The 20,564-nt window shown below is 32.9% G+C and overlaps 2 protein-coding genes across 2 annotated transcripts; both read right to left on the reverse strand.

Moving 5' to 3' along the window:
• Positions 1–1,004: 1,004 nt before the first annotated feature.
• On the reverse strand, positions 1,005–6,294 carry LOC129318629 (uncharacterized). Its single transcript, XM_054963499.1, has 9 exons — positions 6,059–6,294; positions 4,861–4,932; positions 4,232–4,321; positions 3,916–3,958; positions 3,255–3,361; positions 2,879–2,974; positions 2,068–2,258; positions 1,889–1,958; positions 1,005–1,368 (listed from the first exon to the last, which is right to left on the reverse strand). The coding sequence occupies exons 1-9, from the start codon at positions 6,236–6,238 to the stop codon at positions 1,255–1,257; spliced, it is 963 nt and encodes a 320-aa protein (XP_054819474.1). The 5' UTR covers positions 6,239–6,294; the 3' UTR covers positions 1,005–1,254.
• Positions 6,295–15,436: 9,142 nt separating this feature from the next.
• Positions 15,437–16,514, reverse strand: LOC129317062 (stigma-specific STIG1-like protein 1). The gene has a single exon (XM_054961396.1). It carries the CDS (start codon positions 16,418–16,420, stop codon positions 15,932–15,934), a length of 489 nt encoding a protein of 162 aa, XP_054817371.1. The 5' UTR covers positions 16,421–16,514; the 3' UTR covers positions 15,437–15,931.
• Positions 16,515–20,564: the final 4,050 nt, after the last annotated feature.

Here is a 20,564-nt window from a genome sequence, read left to right on the forward strand (position 1 = left end):
CTGGGGGTGGGGACCTGAAAAAATGGTCCGTTCAAGATTTTTGTTTTTCATTATTAATCCCATTTTATTGAAGAAATGGAAATGAATCCAATACACGTATTGGAATTGACTTTAACCGGTTTGTCTCACCAAAGAAAGTGATTTTAAAAAAAAAAAAGATTGAGTCTCTAAGGTCAACTTACCATTTTTAGCAAAAGCAATGGGGCGAACCGACTTCAACACTAAACCGGTTAATCTCAATTGTAGCATTAGTGCTAGATAATTAGTATCTCGATGTTTAGCATAAAATTGCTGGGAATTGAATCAAGTCAATGAGAATCGCATGCTCGTAATTTTTTTTTAATACAGCTAAATGGAATAGTGACTTGATTTCCCATAATGCATCAACTAACTTTTTTCTTGCTTACAATATGTCTCTCATTTAAATATTTTGAATTGCATTTAGTCAATATGTGATTTGGTTCTGGCGAAAAAAATAAAAAATGATTTGGTCATAGAATAAAAACTAGAAACTATATAATAAGAGAGCGCACAGAATCCACTCAGGCGAAAGAAAATGGTTTTAAAAATTGAAAGAACTGCATCTCAAGATCTTTTTAAAAAAATTATTCGCAAGCAAACATTAATAAAAAATCATAATAAACAAAAAACATCACCATTACCATTTTGACAACGAACAATTCTGCATTTATCATTATTTGTGAATAATTCTCTTAAAAAATTCTTAAATATGATTCTCTCTTTTAAAAATCTCGTCCCATGTTCTTGGATGATTCTCCTAGTAACCCTGTTCATGGTCCTTCAAAAATTTTGCAAAACACCAATTAATTTCCCACCAGTCATGGAAACAAAAATGAAGAGAAACATCTCAAGTATAAACAACAATTTGATTGTTAAGTATGCTTGCCTTGATGTACAAGTATGCATTTCAATTCATAATTAACTTATCCATTATTTTATTAGAATTTTCCCAACTTTGATACCACAGCATTCACCGAGAAGAATTGGATCAAAGAACCATATAATTAGATACATAAAACATCATCTTACATCATTTGGGCACAAGTTAACAATAATTACAACTAATTCATCTGAAATCAAAAGCATGTGATAGAAAGAAAAAGATGACTGCTAAATGCTGGACCAAGCAGACAAAAAGCCCAGCAACGAAGAGAAAAAAAAACAGTTTTTTGGGTGAAAAATAAGGGCAAAACGCCCAAAAACCCTATAATTAAGACTGAGAAAACCTTGTAATTATGACACCATCATATGTTCGAAACCACCACCAGCTTGCAGCCCACCAGGAACACGATTAACTCCAACATTAATAAGCAACTGTTGTAGCCACCTCCTGGTTGTTGGGTCTTCCTGGACATGAAAAGAGACGTCAAATGAGAAAATGGAAAATTTTAGGCTCTGAAACTGCTCTTAGCAGAGAAGGGCAGAAGGGTCTCTCTTTTTTTTCCCTCCTTTTTCCTCTTTTTCTCAATCTCTACCATTAATTTTATTTTATTAAATGAATTTATTTTAATTACAAATTTGACGAAGGGTGAGGCTTCAGAAAAAGAGGGAAAGGAGATAAAAGAAAGGAAGAGACCCCTCTCCAGTAGAGAATGGTGAAGTTTGATGCCTTCTTTGCAAACCATAATTTTAAAAAAAAATTGTACACAAGTGTCCTCCTATTGAAGATAATTTAGTTCGAGACACAATCAATGCTAAATGTAAGTACCTTTTTCAATAGAGATTTGAATATTGATTCACCATATTGTGAAAGTATAGCCACTTCTACTAGACCCAATCTCATAATTGTTTTATTGATCAAACTGCTTGACTTTATTAATAAAATAAAATATATACACACTCTTTAAGTATTTCAAGAAGTGCTCACCCGGAGGCAGCTACTGAAAGTAGCATCTCTTAACATGTCTGGAAGACAACTTCTTAATGCATCACAAGCCCTGCTTACAGAATCAGAAAGGGTAAATCAAGAACGAAATGAAATGGGTGACGTGAGGAATGAGTTGAGTCACCAGTTCTTAAAAGGGTGTTTCAATCTATTAAACCAACCTTGGATTATCTGACAGGCGGAGATAACATCTAATTATATGTTTCAACAGACGAGATGATGGTTGCTCGGCAAGAGCTTGCACCATGTTTCCCAAAACTCTACCTACTGCAAAAAACCGTTCTGCGGTAGTACATATATAATCCAACCCAACATCGTCTAATAGAATCTTCTGGACTATAAATGTTGCAACCTGCCAATAGTATGCATTTCATGAGACAATTATGTACGATGTCTTTTACAAAACACCAAGTATTCCAAATGCAACAATAACAAGTTACAGTAACACGTCATTCATACATCAGATAACAGTCTATGTCATTGATCAGCTCAAGGAACAGGAGCTGTCCTTGAGCCCAAATAGTACAAAAGCCTGAATTCAACTTAATTTCTCATAGAATACAAGCCTGAAATATTTCAAACTTCCAACAGCAAGACACATGATATTTTGAATATTAAAAAAAAAATCTTAAGATAAGACCGCTCAAGTAACCACAAGGGGTTCCATAGTGTCAAATTATTTTGTGCCAAGATCACACCCTGACAGCTAATGGCATCTCCTTTAATCAGATGACATAAGCAGATAATTGCAAGCTTATTACCCAAAATTTCACTGTAGCAATGTAGCGTAACAAAGCAAAGCAATATAGCTTTTCGTGCATTGACTTTATACAAACACTCCAAAAATAATGTAGCACATGATGAAATATGAAGGGAATTGCAGCTGACTCCAATTACTCCATTCAAAGTACACTGTTAAAAGAAGAGAGCATGAGCATGAGCAAACCAAAAGCAAGATTCAGTTAACTAAACTGTTTTTGACAATTCGCTGCCCATTTCCATTGTGCGCAGGCAGAGAGGAATTATTTCTGTTGACAGAAGGAAGCTTATAACTTCGGTATCATCAACCTGAAGATTAAACAACGAGGAAAGTTATTACAATAAACAAAACAAATAAATAAAATCATAATTCCAAAAAGACAATAATTGCCAGTGAGTGTGAAAAAGAGTTAGTTTGGAACTTCAGATCAATTGCTGACAAATACTCATAAAAAAAGTCCAAACTGCGAGAATGATTCCCTATTCTATTAAAGACTTGTTGCAAGATAGCAAATTTGCATATTTAAATGTAAATTAACCTATTGAGTGACAAGTGCATGCAACATCATAATCAGCAGGGATGAATTACCTTCACCAAGGCACCAATGACACCAAGACTGGTAAGCCTCAAATACTCAAATGGTCTAGACTTGCTCGTTGTATTAAGGAACGGATACAGATATAGAGGTATATGAGCTGTAGAAGAGAGAAGGTGAGCGCAAAAAATTACAAAGATTAAGTGTATGAGACCCTTGAAGACTTCTAAGTCTTATCTTCTAATGAGGGGAAAAAATCATCCAGAGACACATAGTAATGTCAAAATCTCCTAATATTCAATATAAAGAAAAGTAATGCCTTAAGTTGGACCTGAAACTCTTGGCTACAGCCTACAGGTGCTTGGGAAGCACAAGTATTGTAAGTTAAAGGCCCAACGACCAAAAGGAAGAGGTATGACAGAAAAGGAAATCCAATATCATGACCATTAAGTTTGCTGGACAAAGAAACTCTATCTGAAATCAAGAAAAGAGAAACAGAGGGTTTTGGAAGTAAAGATCTTTGTAGATGGGGGAAAGCAAATGCAGGGCGCATTAGTTGCAATTATAATTAGTCTACAAGGTTCATTTTACTTGTTGATAATACTTTTTCGGCATAACGAATGGACCTTTCAGGAAGACATCATGCCAAAAAGACAAGTACAACAACAAAAGCCAGTTAAAAATGCTTCACATGACTGGGAAAATTGACATTACCATTGAGGAATAGCATCCTTGTCTCTGGATGAGAAGCTACACACTGTAAGAAAAACATCAGAATACAAAGCCTTAGTAGCAGGATTTTTCCTTTCCAATTTTTTATAACTCAAAATAATAATAATAATAATGATAATAATAATAATAATGGCATGGTTATTGAATGAATTGCAACTTATTTAGCATCATGGTCTATAAATAAATCAGAGCTTTAAAAAGAAAAATGAAACTATTGACTATTCTCAAAGCATTGTCTGATTCTTCTTGTAAAATACAGAACACAAGTACTAAAGTTGACGGGACAAAAACATCTGACTTGAAGAAGAGCAAGAGCATTGCACACTCGGTTTGATTGTGCTGGGGTAAGATTTGGTGGTGATAGAACGGGGTATATTGAAACTATTTCCTGCAAGAAAAAAATTTAAATCCTGATAAATGGAGGTGACATAATGGGCACCCAGCCATTCATTAACAACTAAGAAATTCAAGGACTTGATAAATCAAGCAATGATATATATTTATCCTTCACAATATTATAAAGCATATGGAGTACAAACAAAATGAGGAAAATTTCAGAGTTCAATTTAGGAGTATGCAGACAACAAAATGGTTGAAGTTAACTAGCTGTTATAAACATTACTAGTAGCATAACAAGTTCCCTTGCTAATTTTGTGTTTTTACTTACATCACTCGATCATCATTTCATCATTCACAATCACTGTACTCAAATTATGAAAATAAAATGTTGAAAGCATGCAGAACAGTGTGTGTGTGTCTGTGTGTACATAAAACGGAAGAGACCAAAAAAAGCAAACATCACTGAAGAAGAGAATTTCTAGTAAGCTCAAAGATTATTGGGTTCAAAGCAAGTAGGGGTTTACAAGAAGGATTGATGCATATAAGTTAATAGAAAAAAGAATATTTAACGCAAGCATGATAGCTTACCTGCAAAAGTGCTGCAATAGTACCAAAAGAATTCCAAAGTAACGGGGCAAGATCTTGAAATAATTCTCTTTTCTAAAATAGATAATGGAGAAAAAAATTAATGAGATCTGTACAAAAGAAGCAGCAGTAACAACATAAATTTTCCATATAACATGAATCAAATCATGGGATTTTGCTATTCTTTCTTTCTCCTATTAAAGGCACATAATTATTGTACTCCTTGCTTATAATGCAAATACTTCCCACGCTACCCAATCCACCCATAAGCATGGAAAACAAAATACCCCATCACTTACAAGGCAGTGAACAATACTTAAATGGTTGCGTAGTGCATTAGTGTGTCTTCTAACATACTGTTCTGTACATATTAAGGCAGCCAAAGACCATAACCAAAGTATATGACATTCAGAATCATCATATCTGTTCTGTGATTCTGCTTATGTATGGAGATGCCAGGTAAATCCAAAGTTAATGATTTAAACAAGTCATAAGCACGGCTCCCTTCTGTTGCTAGATTCAACCAAGGCAAAATGTAACAATTCAATGAAGCCGTATACACAAACAGCAACCAATGATTACAAGCATCCTCAAACCCAAAGAGCCCATGGGAGATTGCTTTCACCTCTAAATACAAATAAAACAAACTACTTTCATTTTTCAGAAAGTAATTATGAGGGCAACTTGCAATACCAGTTCAAGAAGAAGGGAAAAAAAAAACCATAGTATAGAATACAAGAAAGAAAGAGCTTCAACACTTGAAACAGAGGTAGACTGACATAACAGCGTTAGATTGCCTGAAGAATACCGCAACTCCTTTACAAGCTACAGGTTATTATTACTCATAAAATTATAAATGAGAAGAGAAAGCAATGAATAACAGAAAAAAGATTCAATCTCAGTTTTCCTGAAAGCCCTTTATCGAAGAACCCTAATCGCAAGTAAAAATTTGGGTCTAATTTTCAAAGAACACTCCAGTCTCATCTCAATGAAGCTATCTCTTCCAGAAAGAACACAGTGAAAGAAATACGAAAACAAGATTCAAACGTCCCAAATTATCTGAAATCTTTAAAATTGAACTCCATCACCATTGTTCCATTATTATTTCACCCCACGGGCTCTATGACGAGAATCCCAACTTGCAGTCAAGACTGGCCATTAAAAGAGCGTTAATTTAGCATAGAAAGGAGGAGTATCTTACCTTGGAGAGTTCAAGAAGCGCATTTTCTCGGAGATCGGGGTTGCTCAGTTCAAGAACAAGGTGCTCTGCAGACGCCAGCTTACGCTCCTTGTTGACTTGAGTAGAAGCGGCGTTCTGGGCGGAGGCACCGGGAGCTCCGAAAGGCGCATTCATGGAGAGCGATTGGGGCAAATTCGCCATTGAGAACCTGAAATTTCCTTACCTTCACTATCCTCCGAACGCTCTTCCTCCAAGTAGGAATAAAAAACACAGCCTGTTAGGGATCGACGGTTTCCAAAGACGTGGTGCCACGTGCTTTGCATGCGCGTGATGACACGAACGAGTGTCACTGGTTGGGCCTGAACAAATTGCAGCGCTCCTTACTGGTCCGAGCTAGACTCAGGCCTGACCTCGGCCCTTCTTATGTTCCTTTTCTTAGAGCTAAAGCCTTTCTTTCTTCCTTTATTTTGGGCTAATGTTTAGAGCGTTATAATATAATTCACGAGCGATAGTTCAGAAAATTTTCTTGCTAGTTAATGGCTTTCTTTGTTATGGCTCTTTTTTCGGGAGAATTTACAAACTAGGCTTAAATGAATATGAAATTTTACTAGAGGAATTTAGGCTTGAATTGAAATTGAAATTAAAATGTAAGGGCAAATAATTGAAATAACCTTTGTTAAAATCTTTTCCTTACATATTAATTCCTTATAGTTGCAACTAAAATAAAGTTTTAACAAGTAACAATAGGGAATTAATATGTAAAGTAGATATTATAATTCAAAAGATTTATTTAATCATTATGTCTTACATTTTAATTTCAATTTAGATCCAAATTCTTGCAGTAAAATTTCATATTTATTTAGGCATAATTTGTAATAGGAAAAACATAATATTTAATCTCTATAATTTTATCGGGTTTTGCTTTTAGTCTTTATAATTTTTTTCAATATTTTCAATCATTATAAAAACTCAAAATTAAAAAAATCAAAAAACAAAGGCTACCCAATTTTTTTAAAATTATAGAGACTAAAAACACTAGAAATTATAAGAATTAAAAACAAAACCCTGATAAAATTATATGGACCGATGATTAAGTTTTTTTTAATAACAATATCATATCCCTATTACTTTAACGAAATTCTCCTCTTTTTTTTAGTTACTTGTGATATCCTTTTATTAAAAATAATTTTGTTTGAAGTACATTCAGGCACATTAAATACATATGCATCTCTTGGAGATTAGAATCTTGATTTGTTAGTCATGTGAGGTACTTGTCCTTTCCATGGGACATAACTCTTTAGTTTTGAAACATCTCTTTTAAAAGGCAACATTCTCCTCTAAAATGCAATACCAAAGACCTGAGAGGAGCCAAATTAGCCCTTACTAATGGTACAGCTAAGAACGTGCCGACGAAGTCTGTCAAACAAGTTTAGAAGAAGAAAGAAGTGGCTGGAGTTAAAAGCAGCAGACCTAGCGAGCAAGATGCAGCAACTGAACCACCTCGGATATTAGAGCTGAACAAGCAAGATAAGGGAAAAAGGGTCACAATAGCTAGGCCAAGCTTCAATCGGGAGGGCCCAAAAATAACATGCTTGACAAACAATGGTCACAATATGCCTTAGCTTAATAATGCAATCCATAAGCCTATAAAGAGAATTCACAATGTTATGAAAGGGAGCAAGAGAACTTTGGGCTCTTCAAATAAGCCTAAAAACATGATGATTATACAAACCGAATGTGAAAATAACGTAGCTGGAAATAATACAGCTGGAGTTCACTTCTCCCTTGATCTAAACGTTTGGATAGCGAACAATAACGTTACTGGAAATTCTCAAATTAATCCCCTAATCATTTCTAGTCCTCTCCTCGAACAAAAGGAACTACCTGACCTAGAGTTTAACCATAGCATTATCCCTGAAACTCAATTTAATGAATTCTCAAATATGGAAATTCATGACAATTTTTTGAATTCAGATGATATTCAAGAAAATTTCATCCAAAAAGATATTGAAGAGGATATTCTCAATGATTACCTGCTTGATGAAGATTATGATATTCAAACCTAAAATGACGATCTAAAAGACGATGAATTTAGTGATGATCAACTTGAAGATACTACATAAATCTCAAGAGCATAATCTTTAATCCAGGTTTATCTTCTCCATTTCTTTTACTATGGATATAATTTGCTGGAACTATAGAGGCTCTTGTGCAAAAACCTTTCCTAATCGTATCAAAGAAATTACCAAAATGTATAATACTTAAATTTTTATCTTATTGAAAACTAGAGCTAGTGGTATTAAGGCTGATAAAATTATAAGAAAACTTGGTTTTCTAATTAGACCTGTGTCGAGGCTATTGGTTATGCTAGCAGTATTTAGTTATTATGGAATAGTAATATTGTCAATATTGATTATATCTATTATAATGTCCAATTATTACACTACAGGGTTAACCATTTAGCTTCAAATAATGTCTACATGCTCTCTTGTGTTTATGGTGATCCAAACCCTTATAACCGTGACCTCCTCTAGAATTCTATTATTTCTATTGCACATAATAATGTTGAACTTTGGCTTATTGTTGGCGATTTCAACTCGTACCTTTCATATCAAGATAAATCTGGGGGCGATAATTTCAATTGGAGGTCTATGAAAAAATTTAGACATTGTATAAATTCTTCTAAACTAATTGAGTTAAACTTCCATGGTGACAGATATACTTGGAAAAAAAGGCAATATTAAAGAACATCTTGATTGGGCTTTCTGTAACACAGAATGGCGACTCCAATTTCATCAGGCCAACTCCTTCCATCTTCTTAAATATGGCTTCAACCACCGTCCAATCAGAATTCAAATACAAAAGGGAGAACAACAAAAGCACCAAAATAAACCTTTTCATTGTCATGCTACTTGAATACTTGAGGACTCATTCCATACTATTGTTAAAGATTCTTGGACTTGATAGCTGGAATGAAAGAGTTTTTAAATTTGCTACCTCTACCACCCTTTGGAATAATGAACACATTGGTAGCATATCTTCTAAAAAGAAAATAATTTTGTGAAGGCTGGAAGGAATTGACAAAAACAGGAATCTTAGAGATAATCATTTTCTAAGGAAGTTGGTAAAGACTCTTTGGGATGACTACAACAAAGTCCTCATGCAAGAAGAATTGATTTGGTTTCAAAAATCAAGATGTAAATGGCTTAAATGGGGAGATTAGAATATAAAGTTTTTCCATGCTACATCTATCATTTGGAAAAAAAAAGGAATTAGGTTTTATCCCTCAAAGCTGATGAGGATACTTGGATCTAAGACCAAACTATCCTTAAAAAGATGGTTGTTTCCTATTTTGAAAAGCTCTTGAAGGAAGAAGGTAATGCCAAACCTATACTTTCCACTAAAAGAAGCTTCCCTGCTCTCTCTTATATTTAGTTGCAATCCTTACATAGAGACGTCACTGAAGAAGAAATCAAGAATGTTGTTTTTAACATAAGGGCCTTTAAAGCTCCAGGCCCTGACAGCATTAATGCAAGTTTTATCTACTCTTATTGGGAAGATCTCAAACATAGCATTATTAATCTTATCAAAAAGTTTTCCAGAGATCCAGATTCTATTGGAGAGATAAATGACACTTTCATCACCTTAATTCCTAAGATCGACCACCCCACTTGCATGAAAGATTTTTGTCCCATTTCTCTTTACAATGTGAGCTATAAAATTATCATCAAGATTATCTCTAATCGTTTATGTGCTTGTATGAATCATCTTATCAGTGATAATCAACGCAGCTTCATCCAGGGCAGACAAAATAGTGACAATATCATTATTGCCCAAGAAGTCATTCATTTTATAAGAAATAGAACAAAGAAAAAAGGTTTTATGGCTTTAAAGGTTGATCTTGAGAAGGCTTTTGATAGGCTATCATAGAACTTCATTGATGATACTCTTATCTCAGTTGGAATAAATATCCATCTTAGAAAATTAATTCATGCTGCCATCTCTTCTACTAAGATGAGAGTTCTTTGGAACAGGGAACCTTATGAAGAATTCAAACCTTTAAGAGGCATCCGTTAGGGGGATCTTCTTTCTCCCTACCTATTTGTTCTTTGTATTGAACGTTTAAGTCATTGCATTCTTAATAGTATTGATAAAAATGAATGGAAGCTAATTAGACTAACTCTTAATGGGCCTCCTATATCTCACTTATTTTTTACTGACGATCTGTTACTCTTTGCAGAAGTCTCTCTATCTCAAGCAATAATCATACAACAATGTCTCTCTGACTTCTGTAGTGCCTCGGGTTAAAAAATTAATGCTGATAAATTTAGATTATTCTGCTTCAAGAATGTTAACATCAATAGAGCTGCTCAGATTAGCCAGGAGTTAGGAATTCCTATCACTGAAAATCTTGAAAAATATCTTGGAATTCCTCTTATACATGAAAAAGCTTTCGAGCTTACCTTTGCTCCTCTTCTTAATAAAACACATTCCCAACTAGCTAGCTGGAGAAGTCGTCATGTTAATATTGCTAGAAAATCTGTGTTAATCAAGTCTGTCCTATTTGCTTTTCCTAACTATGTCATACAAACTATACTTCTACCCGACAACATCTTGACTGAATTGGAAAAAAATATCTAGAAATTTTCTTTGGGACTTTTCAGATGGAAATATAAAGCCTCACCTTCTCTCTTAGGACCGCATTATTTCTAATAAAAAGGAAGGTGGACTTGGCATTAAGAAACTCAAGAGTCAAAATATAGCTTATATCATGAAACTTTGCTAGGGTCTCATCTCAAAACTCAATTGCCTTTGGGTATGAGTATTGCATGACAAGTATAAATGTAATAAACCCGTTATCCCTATGGTAATTAAACCCAGCTCTTATTCTTTTACTTGGAGTAGTATATGCAAAATCTAGGATAAGTTTATATCTCAGGTCGTTGGAAAGTGGGTAATGGAGATCAAATATCCTTTTAATATGATAAATGGTCCCCTTTACTTGACCCTCTTGTCAAATATGCTTTCCACAATGCTGACCCTGTTCTCCACGCTTGTGTCTCAGACTTCTGCAATATTGTAGGTGGATGGCATTTTGATCTCTTAAAGCGCTATCTTCATCTTGACGTGTTAAGACAGATTGTACTTGTCTAACCTCTTACTCAACAAGGTGAAGAAGACACTATTATTTGGAGGGCATCTTTTGATGGAAGCTTCTCCATTAAATCCGCCTATAAAGCATTGGAGATCCAAAATAATGAAAATAAATCTAACATCTGGTCTAAGATTTAAAAGTGGCCTACCTACGAGAAAATTAAATATTTCCTTTGGAAGGCTGCTTGGGATAGTCTTCAATCCAATTACACTCAACGACGGTCATGTCCCTTGGGATGTAACACTTCTGAATCCTTTATACACATTTTGCTGGATTGTAAAGAAGCCCAAGAGGTTTGGAAAAGATTAGTAAATCCTTTATATTTTAACACCTTCTTCTCTCATAATGTGTAAGATTGGATAACTTGGAACGCTAGGAACGAAGTTGGCAGTTAAATAACTAGAAAAATCCCCTGGTAAAGGCTATTTGCTAAACTTGGTGGAATATATGGAAAGCCAGGTGCAGAAAAATCTATTCTAAAGATGATTTTTTTGACTAATGACACTGCCTTCTCCAACACGCAACAGATTATAAATGACCTAAAGCTTCAATCCAAGATCAATAAATTAAACAACAATAGTGCTAGATATGAAGCTAAATGGAGTCCTCCTGAACTTGGTTGGGTTAGACTCGATGTGGATGGCTCTGTCAATACTTATGATGCTGCTTCATGTGGAGGCATTATTAGAGATGACAAGGGTAAATGGATCAAGAGATTCTCCATGAACCTTGGTTATTACCCCACCATTACAGTCGAGCTATATACAATTTTAGAAGGCCTTAAACTCTATTGGAATGAGAAGCTCACTAAAATTAATGTCCACTCCGACTCTTTAGAAGCTTTATCACTCATTAACAATGGATGTTGTGACTCCTACCCCCTCTCCTGGATTGTCAAAAATATTAAAGATCTCTTTATGAGAGATTGGACTGTTATTTTTGACCACGTTTATAGGAAAGCAAATAACTGTGCTGACCTCCTAGCTCATAAGACTCCTTATGAAGATTTTGATACCTTTATCTTTATCAACCTGCCTCCTGATTGTATAAGCCTCATGGCTTCTGATATGACTAGATTTTAATCTTTTTACATTGTTTTTACTAAAGCCTTGTACTAAAAAAAAGGCAACATTCTCTGTTAATATTAATCTTTTAGCTACTCTTTAATCTAGACTCCACAACATCAATAATGTAATACATGTTATGCTAAGTTAAAACCATCCTTTGTGGTTATAAGCTATTCATTTTTTATTCTTACATTTTAATTTTATCCTTTGGTGGCTTATTTAATACTAAACTTTCCCTTTTCTTTAACTAGATTTTTAAGCACTTATTTTATTCGAAGTATTTAATATTTATCATATATACTACCATGCAACACGAGTAAATAACTAATTTATAGTCAATTTTCTTCCCAATAGCTCCGGCTAGTTTTCATTCATAGATCCTAGTTTTTGTTCCAACAAAAGTCTTAATTAAGTTGTATTTGTCAGTTTCAGTTTTTGCTTGAATATCTTAGACCATATAGACTATCGTCTTCCTCTATTATAAGCACAATGCAAGGCTCAATAATTAAAACCATCGTAGATTTACATAAAGTTTGAAGTGATTTATATTATTTATATTCTTTCTTATGCTTATCCCTAATAAAGTAGTTATTTATCTTTAAATTAACCTATTGTTTCATATTTACCTCTATTTATTAGGATGTTTGACCTTAAAATAAATATAAAGTGATTTATTTAATAATTTTTTTTAAAAAAGATAAATATTACATTTTGAAAGACTAAAAATACTTTAAATTTTTTAATATCCAACCCTTAAAAAATATTTTACATTTTTTAAGGAAGAGAGTATTCCCCATTCTTATGCTATAAGGATTTAATGGAATAACTTTACATAAATTAAGAAATTAAGTTAAAATTAGCCAATAATTTAAAATTTCAAAATTATTCTCAATGAATTTCACTGATTAGAGGGGAATGTTTGGTTAATTAGGCAATTGTTCAGTTGGTTAGTAAATAATAAAACATAATATTTAAATAAAAAATTAATATTTTAGACAGAATCATATTTAAAGACACTTATAATAAAAATCAGGGAAGGGATAATTTATGAACAATATGACTTTCTTCTATTACCATGAAACCTATGGTTTACATAGATTCTTAAATGAATTAGTGTATCGTTCATCATAATTTATGAATGGTATGATAATCTTTATATTATATTATTATATTTTGAGTGATATTTAAGTTTTGAATTCTGGACTTTCCAATCAAATCTCCACGAAGAGTTGCTTGACATGGTTTGCCCACTGATTAGCTTTCAGATAACACAATCGATTTATACTTCAGAAATAAAAAAAGTAGTCCCAGTGGCATGTAAATTTAGCGGTCTTACATGGCAAAACGAAAAGAAATTGCTATGCTAACTTGATTTTTTTTTTTTTTGCTGGCAAAAAAAGATATTATTTTTTTCATTTATTCCTCTTATTTTGACTTCACGTGTACCATAGATGCAATCTTTTGAATTTGCTTTCCGCCTACTCCTGTAACTAAAAGCTTTTTTTTTTCCCCTTTTCCACAGCATTTGTATAACCTTAATTTATTTGGGTATTTTTTATTTTTCAAATATTGTGGGACTGCATGAGTTTGAACTATGAACCCTAATCAGTATATTAACTATTACAACTACAAGTTCTTCAGGTAGAATTCACCCTTAAAAGGCGCCTTATAAAAAAAGAATATTCAACTGACTTATAAATCATATTTCACCAATGTAGCCTTCCCATGTAAAACTCATACCATAGACCACCCCTCAAGAGGGGACATCCATGACTACTTATGCTCTACAGTGTTTCACTCGACCGGTTGATCAACTCCTTCATGGAAGACCCTTTCTGCGAACGAAATGTCACAATCATATGTCCTTCGAGTAAAACTCGCCCCCAATATGTACCCTTATAGGGCAAGGGTGCACAATTGACTTATAAGCCACACTTCACACACCAATGTGACCTTTCGATATGAGACTTATAACATTCAAAATTAATATTATTAATTTCTCATATTATTAGGACATTATTTATTTCAAATTCCTACGTAAATTATTATTATTGTATTAGAGTACACTGGAGTAAATAGGAAAATGCTCGTTCAATGTAAACAAACTTTCAGAGTCCATCAATTTATCATAGATGGACACACATACACATCATTATTTAATTAGTTAACCTTCAAACACTTGTTGGAATATAATTACATTAATATGCTAGTGTTATATCTTGTATCAGTTAATTAATTTATTATTTAATTAGCATTACGAAATCCACAGATTGTCTGTGGAAAAAAAATCATATTTAGCTTAAAACTATTCCTTTAGGAGAAAGAAATTGGTCTCTTCCATTAATTGTCGTTTTTCTAATCAAGAGGGTGAGGAATTTACTTTCAATATTATTCTTGCATTAATTCTGAGCTGTTGGTGGATCTAATTGCTTTGGTCAAAACAATTATACATACATATATATATATATATATTCAATTTATAGTTAGTAAATTAGATTTGTAATATTCATAAATCATATTTAACTATAATACTGGAATTAAACTTGTGCTAGTAGAAACAATACATACATGGGATACATCCATGAGTTCAATTGAGCTTAATAATATTAAAATCTGACATAATCAGATAGTTATATCAATGAAAATTACATATCCAATTCATTCCACGCAGTACGCACACATAAATTCATTTTATATTCAGTAGTAATTATTGAACAGTAGAAGAAAACTTTAGAGGGAGAGAGAGAGTAAGTGCGCGCGCGCGCGCCAATTACACTTAAATTTGCGAAGCAAGTTTCTTGTATACTGGGCTAAATAATACTTTTCATGTTAATATATGATCAAATCGATCTAGCTATATATATATATATATAGTCTTCCCTGATCGATGACTGAAGCACGTGAGAGACCCCATTTTTGCAGGAAAATTAAACTTTGAACAATTTTTTCTAGTAGCTAGCTGCATGTGATTGTGATTAGCACATTCCGAGGAAAATAACTTTAGCTGTTTTTCTTCGATTAAGTCACGAGATTACTTAATTGTTCAGTAACATGTTAATATATTGCAGCCGCCACGAATCTGGCTTTTGCTTGTGCACGTAAAAAGTAGTGAAACTCTAAAATTTTATATATTTAAAATAACTCACTCTTTTGCATATATAAAATCCCCGAATTGACTTTTCAGAAATTAAATTCATATATTTCTTTTTTTTCATAACTAAAATTCGTACATTACATGACCAAGAACTGAACCTTATTCATGAGTTGCCCTTCTGATCATCGAACTTGAATCAGAATATTGCATGTTTACAAGAGTCAAATTAAATCTCTACTTACATAATACAGATGAAAAATGAAACACAAATATACATCTCGCCTTAATTATACAAAACCAAACTGATGGTAAACAAAAAAGAATCACACTAGCACAGGCCCGTAATTCTGTCAATATCCTTGATACATAATAATCCCAATAATATTATTATTGTTCTTTAGAAAAGCAAAAGCACGTAATTATAAATATGGCAATAACAATAACCGTATATATATGTCTTGGTGTGTGTGTGTATATAAGATATTTAATGAACCACCAAATTAAATCTGGCTTCCCTTTATTGTATGTATAACCTCGAACAATATAATTAAAATTAATCCATGATGAAGAATAATAGACTAGGCATAATTGCACATGCCATAGACACAGAATTCACCGAGCTCACACCTGTGGTTGCAGGCTCCACAATGTCTCTTATCAAAAGACAATTCAACACATTGTCCTCTGCAACAAGTTTGAGTGAACTTACACTTGTTCTTGCACGCTCCACAATTCTTGTCGTCATATTGCAAGTCCACGCACTTGTTGCTGCAGCACGTCGAATTCTTGCCTGGTTCTAACAAGTAGCAGATCTCGTTGTCCTTCTTGCAGTGATCTGCAGCGTTAGGGTTCCTCGCCGCCACCGACACCGGGTTGTTCGCCACCAGGAACCTGCTCACCCTCTTGGAAGGTAAGGCCAAGTCCATTTTGTTGCTGTCATGAACATCGTTGGTCTGAAATGATGATGATGACAAAGAACTTGGTTGTTTATTATTCAGAGTGATGGAGAGAGACAAAACCATGGTCAATGCAACGAAAAGCAGGAGGAGTCCTTTGAAGAACGCCATGGCTTTGCCCTCGAGAGAGATGATTCGAGAGCTAGAGAGATGGAGTGTGATGAGTTTGTACTGCTGGGCTGTGATGCAGAATGATGATGATGATGATTTGAGAGTGTGTGTAGAAAATGGAGGCAAACAGTAAGGGTTTATAAGGAAGGGATGAAGGGAAGGGTTGACGCGGGAAAGATGGGGAAAAGGTGGTGAGCGAGGGGGGTTGCACGAGGAAGAGTAGTGTGGTGGGAATTAATGCTATTACTTATTCTATATTCACTGTTTGCGAATTAAGAAACTTCATTCAGCTTCATGAGCTGTGGGCTGTGGCAAGTATATATATATATGACCACTCCATTAATTATTTCATTCAGGGTCTATTTTACCCCTCATCTACGTGTGACGTGTATGTGTTTTTGTTATTTTGGAATAATATTATACATGGATGGTGAGATTACAATGTGGAAATACCAGTTAACCCGCTCCATTAAATCAATAAACCGTTAAACCAAATGCCTTGACCATTTTAATAAAATATTTTGATTATAATCGGTTTGGCTACCATCTAACTTTGATTTTGACCATTATTCTTAAATCAGTATCTTGACCAGTTTAATATCCAGTTTAATTTTTAATACCTTAAATCATCAAAAGTTAATTGATTAGTGTTGGTATTAGTAGAGAGGGCTATGTTCGTTTAAGCACAACAAGGTCTTGAATTTGGGCTTATATGAATGCAGAAAATGTTTTTGGAAGAACTATTCTTTATTAAAATTAAAAATATTTAAATCTAACCCAATTAAATAGCTATATAAAAAATCTAAATTTTGAATTAGATTCATGTAGAATTTCATATTGAGTTGAGCCCCTATAATTTAATTTGTTTGTTGATCACTGAAAGTTAAAATCTTTGAGTTTTTTCTTAAAAATTGAAATTAAGAACTTTTATACCTTTATTTAAAGAGTATATAATTTTAGAATTAATTACAAATCTTTATAACTTAAAAATGTTTTATTAACTATTAAATCAATTTTTTTGTCAAAACTCAACAGTATTAAATCAGTTTTTCTAGTTCAAAAGTGTTTTTGTTTTGGAAAAATTAATTTTTCATTAATAATTTCAACATTCATGAATTAGTATATCTAATGTATCAAATTATAAAGGCTCAACTTAAATAAAATAAACTACAAATCCAATTTAAAATTGAGAAAAACTCTAAAGATCTGTTAGTTTATTTTTTTCATGCTTTCTAATAATGATAGTTAATAGAAGATCATGTGCATGGAAAAAATTAACCCCCCCATTGTCAATAGTCAATGCTCAAATCCAAAATTATTGAATCTTGCAATTAAATAATTAACCTCATGTTTATTACTTGCAATAAATCATTCTTTTGTTAATTGACTAGATATTCATAATGGACTTTTGTAGATTCTCAATTAATGCCACAAAAGATAACCAAAAAAAAAAAAAAACAAGTGACCAACTTGTCATTCACAATGAATGATTTCTGTAAATTTTCAATTAACGTTATGAATATTTTTAAATATATTTTTTTAATTTTTTAAGTGGTTTACCTGTATATTGGCAGTAAATAATTAAGATTTACAGTTGATTCTCATAAATTACCAATTAATATTACAAATAATTCTAAGTGTATTTTATGAATTTTCTAATTGATTAATTGCATTTTTTTAATTACAAGTAATATGATTGTCTGTTATTAAAATTTTAATAATTTAAGGTTTGTAATTGATATTAATATTCTTATAGGTTCCTGATTGTCATTTCTCCGATTAATTAAGTCCAAGGGTATTAATGACATTCCAGCATCTTAATTCACATGCCAAGCCACTGGGCGCACAAGGAACAATGATGAAGACACAGTGGCCGACCTGAGAGAAATAAGGCACGTCGCTGGGAGAAGCAAAGCCCGAAGAGCCATAAATGAACAAAGAAACAGCTTTATCACATCAGACACAAAAAACCAGCTGCTATTAACACAAGCTTGGCGAAATCTGAAGCACTGATGCAGAAAGCTTGGCTTCAAAGGCTTGGCCTTGATTTTATTTATTTTACCAAAATTAAACAATTAAGTTAACTAGGCTTCAAGAATATGATTAAAGCCTTACTAATCGACCACGTGTCTGTGTGAAACGTACGTACCTTAATGAAAAAGACTTGCAATTCAATTAAAGTACTACGATGTCGCCATGCAATTAGGCTGATCATCATATATAGCTTTTGACCCAAATAATTCCTTCCACACGTTTCATTATTGTTCTCCGTCATTTTTTTATTGTTTGACTTAGGCCCTCGGGCTTACAATAATGCATTAATGCTTTCATTTTTATTTTCATTTTTTTGTCTTTTTTTTCTTTAAAAATTCTCAACTGCTGGCACCTATTCTGATAATTTTTAAAGGAAAAACATAATATTTGGTTCCTATAATTTATCAAATTTTATTTTTAGTCTTTATAATTTTTTTCAATAATTTTAATCCCTATAAAACTATTAAAAAAATAGAAACTATAGCTAAGGATCTAAAAAACAAATGTCACCTAATATTTTTTAAATTAAAGAGATTGAAAATATTTGAAAAAAATTACAGGGACTAAGAACAAAATCTGATGAAACTATAACAACCAAAAATTGTGTTTTTCCATTTTTAAAAGCCAAAAATTAGGTGCAAATTTATATAGCTTTCTTATATAACTATATTTTAGCCCGCCTGAGGCACAGAGTATTTGTTGGATTTTTTAAGGGGTTTAACTAAATAAAAAATATATATTGGCTTTATCTCTTCACTTGGTGCCTATGTACAATTTTTTGTGACCTTTTATATAATTTTTTAGGACTTTACTGTAATTTTTTCAATTAACTTATAGTCAAATTAACACGCTATATTGTAAAGTAGGACAACACCACTCCATTTTTAGGAGCGATATTGTACCGCAGTGATTGGAGAGTATACCTAATACACTAAAAAAAATTAATGAGTGGATTAATATTTTAATCCATTGTTAAAATAAATTATGAGGGCTTACAAACCTGAGCTTCAACCCAACTAATGAAAGCAAAGCTTTGAGGGCCCAAGCCATAAATGGGCTAAAACAATAAAATTTAGCCCATTAGAGTTAGGGTGGCCCATTTCCGGCGATCTTAATATAAGTATCAATTTATATAGGTTGATTACTTTTTTTTTTTAAATATCAATTATGTTCATAACATAATTGGCATCTAATTTTTTATCAATAGTAAAATACTCAAATATAATCAGAAAAAAATTAAATAACATGGACTGTATGATCTGTTTTTTTTAACACAAAAACCTAACCCATGCACTGTGTGTAGTTAAAATTTTTCTCTACTTTTTAGATATTTTTTTTATTTCTTAAAAATATTTTTTTGTATACTAAACATGTATGTATATTTTAAAATGACAAATGATAAGCATTCAGATCATGAAAAGGTATGAGTAATGCTAAAGTCACCTTTGAGAGTGATTGCTTCACTTTCGTTTTATGTCTTCCAAAAGGCCAATCTACTCTAAGTGATTGGATGTGCAGAGATATCATTGAAGATATTATAGCTCTTCTATCATCTAATGATGTGTTTTCTATTTCCTTTGTTCATCACAAAGGTAACCTTATAGCTGACTTTCCTGTTGCTTCAACTTATAAGATTGTGAACCTGATTGGGTGGATAAACACACCATCATTTTCTTTGTCACTTGTTCTAGCAAAGGAAGCTGAGAGCTCTATCTGTTTTGCAGTAGACCCAAGTTCATCTTCTGCAGTAGACCCAACTTATAGTATTTTTTTTTGCTTTTCAGCTTTTGAGTTGTGTCTTTTGGTGTTTGCATCCTCTTCGTACCTTTGTGTTTTGCTCAATAATGTATCCAGTGCTGCTGGCCCAAAAAAAAAAACGGGAAGGCAAAGTTAAATTCCAACAGGAAGAATGATAAAGAAATCTTAAAAAACCATGTAAGGGTAGCGTAATGACTATCTTACTTTATTCCTTAAGTATGTGGTGGGAGATTGAATTTCTCATTCATATAAATGGAGAGCACTCTATAGCCAACCGTTTGCTCTCTTGTAGGAGATCCTGTGACAAAGGGATTAGTTACTGCTATTAGCGGTGAATACCCTAGATAACTAA

This window comes from Prosopis cineraria, unplaced genomic scaffold (genome assembly GCF_029017545.1).
Source record: "Prosopis cineraria cultivar Desert tree isolate PC_DT_omini unplaced genomic scaffold, ASM2901754v1 PC8, whole genome shotgun sequence".
NCBI classification, from domain to species: domain Eukaryota; kingdom Viridiplantae; phylum Streptophyta; class Magnoliopsida; order Fabales; family Fabaceae; genus Prosopis; species Prosopis cineraria.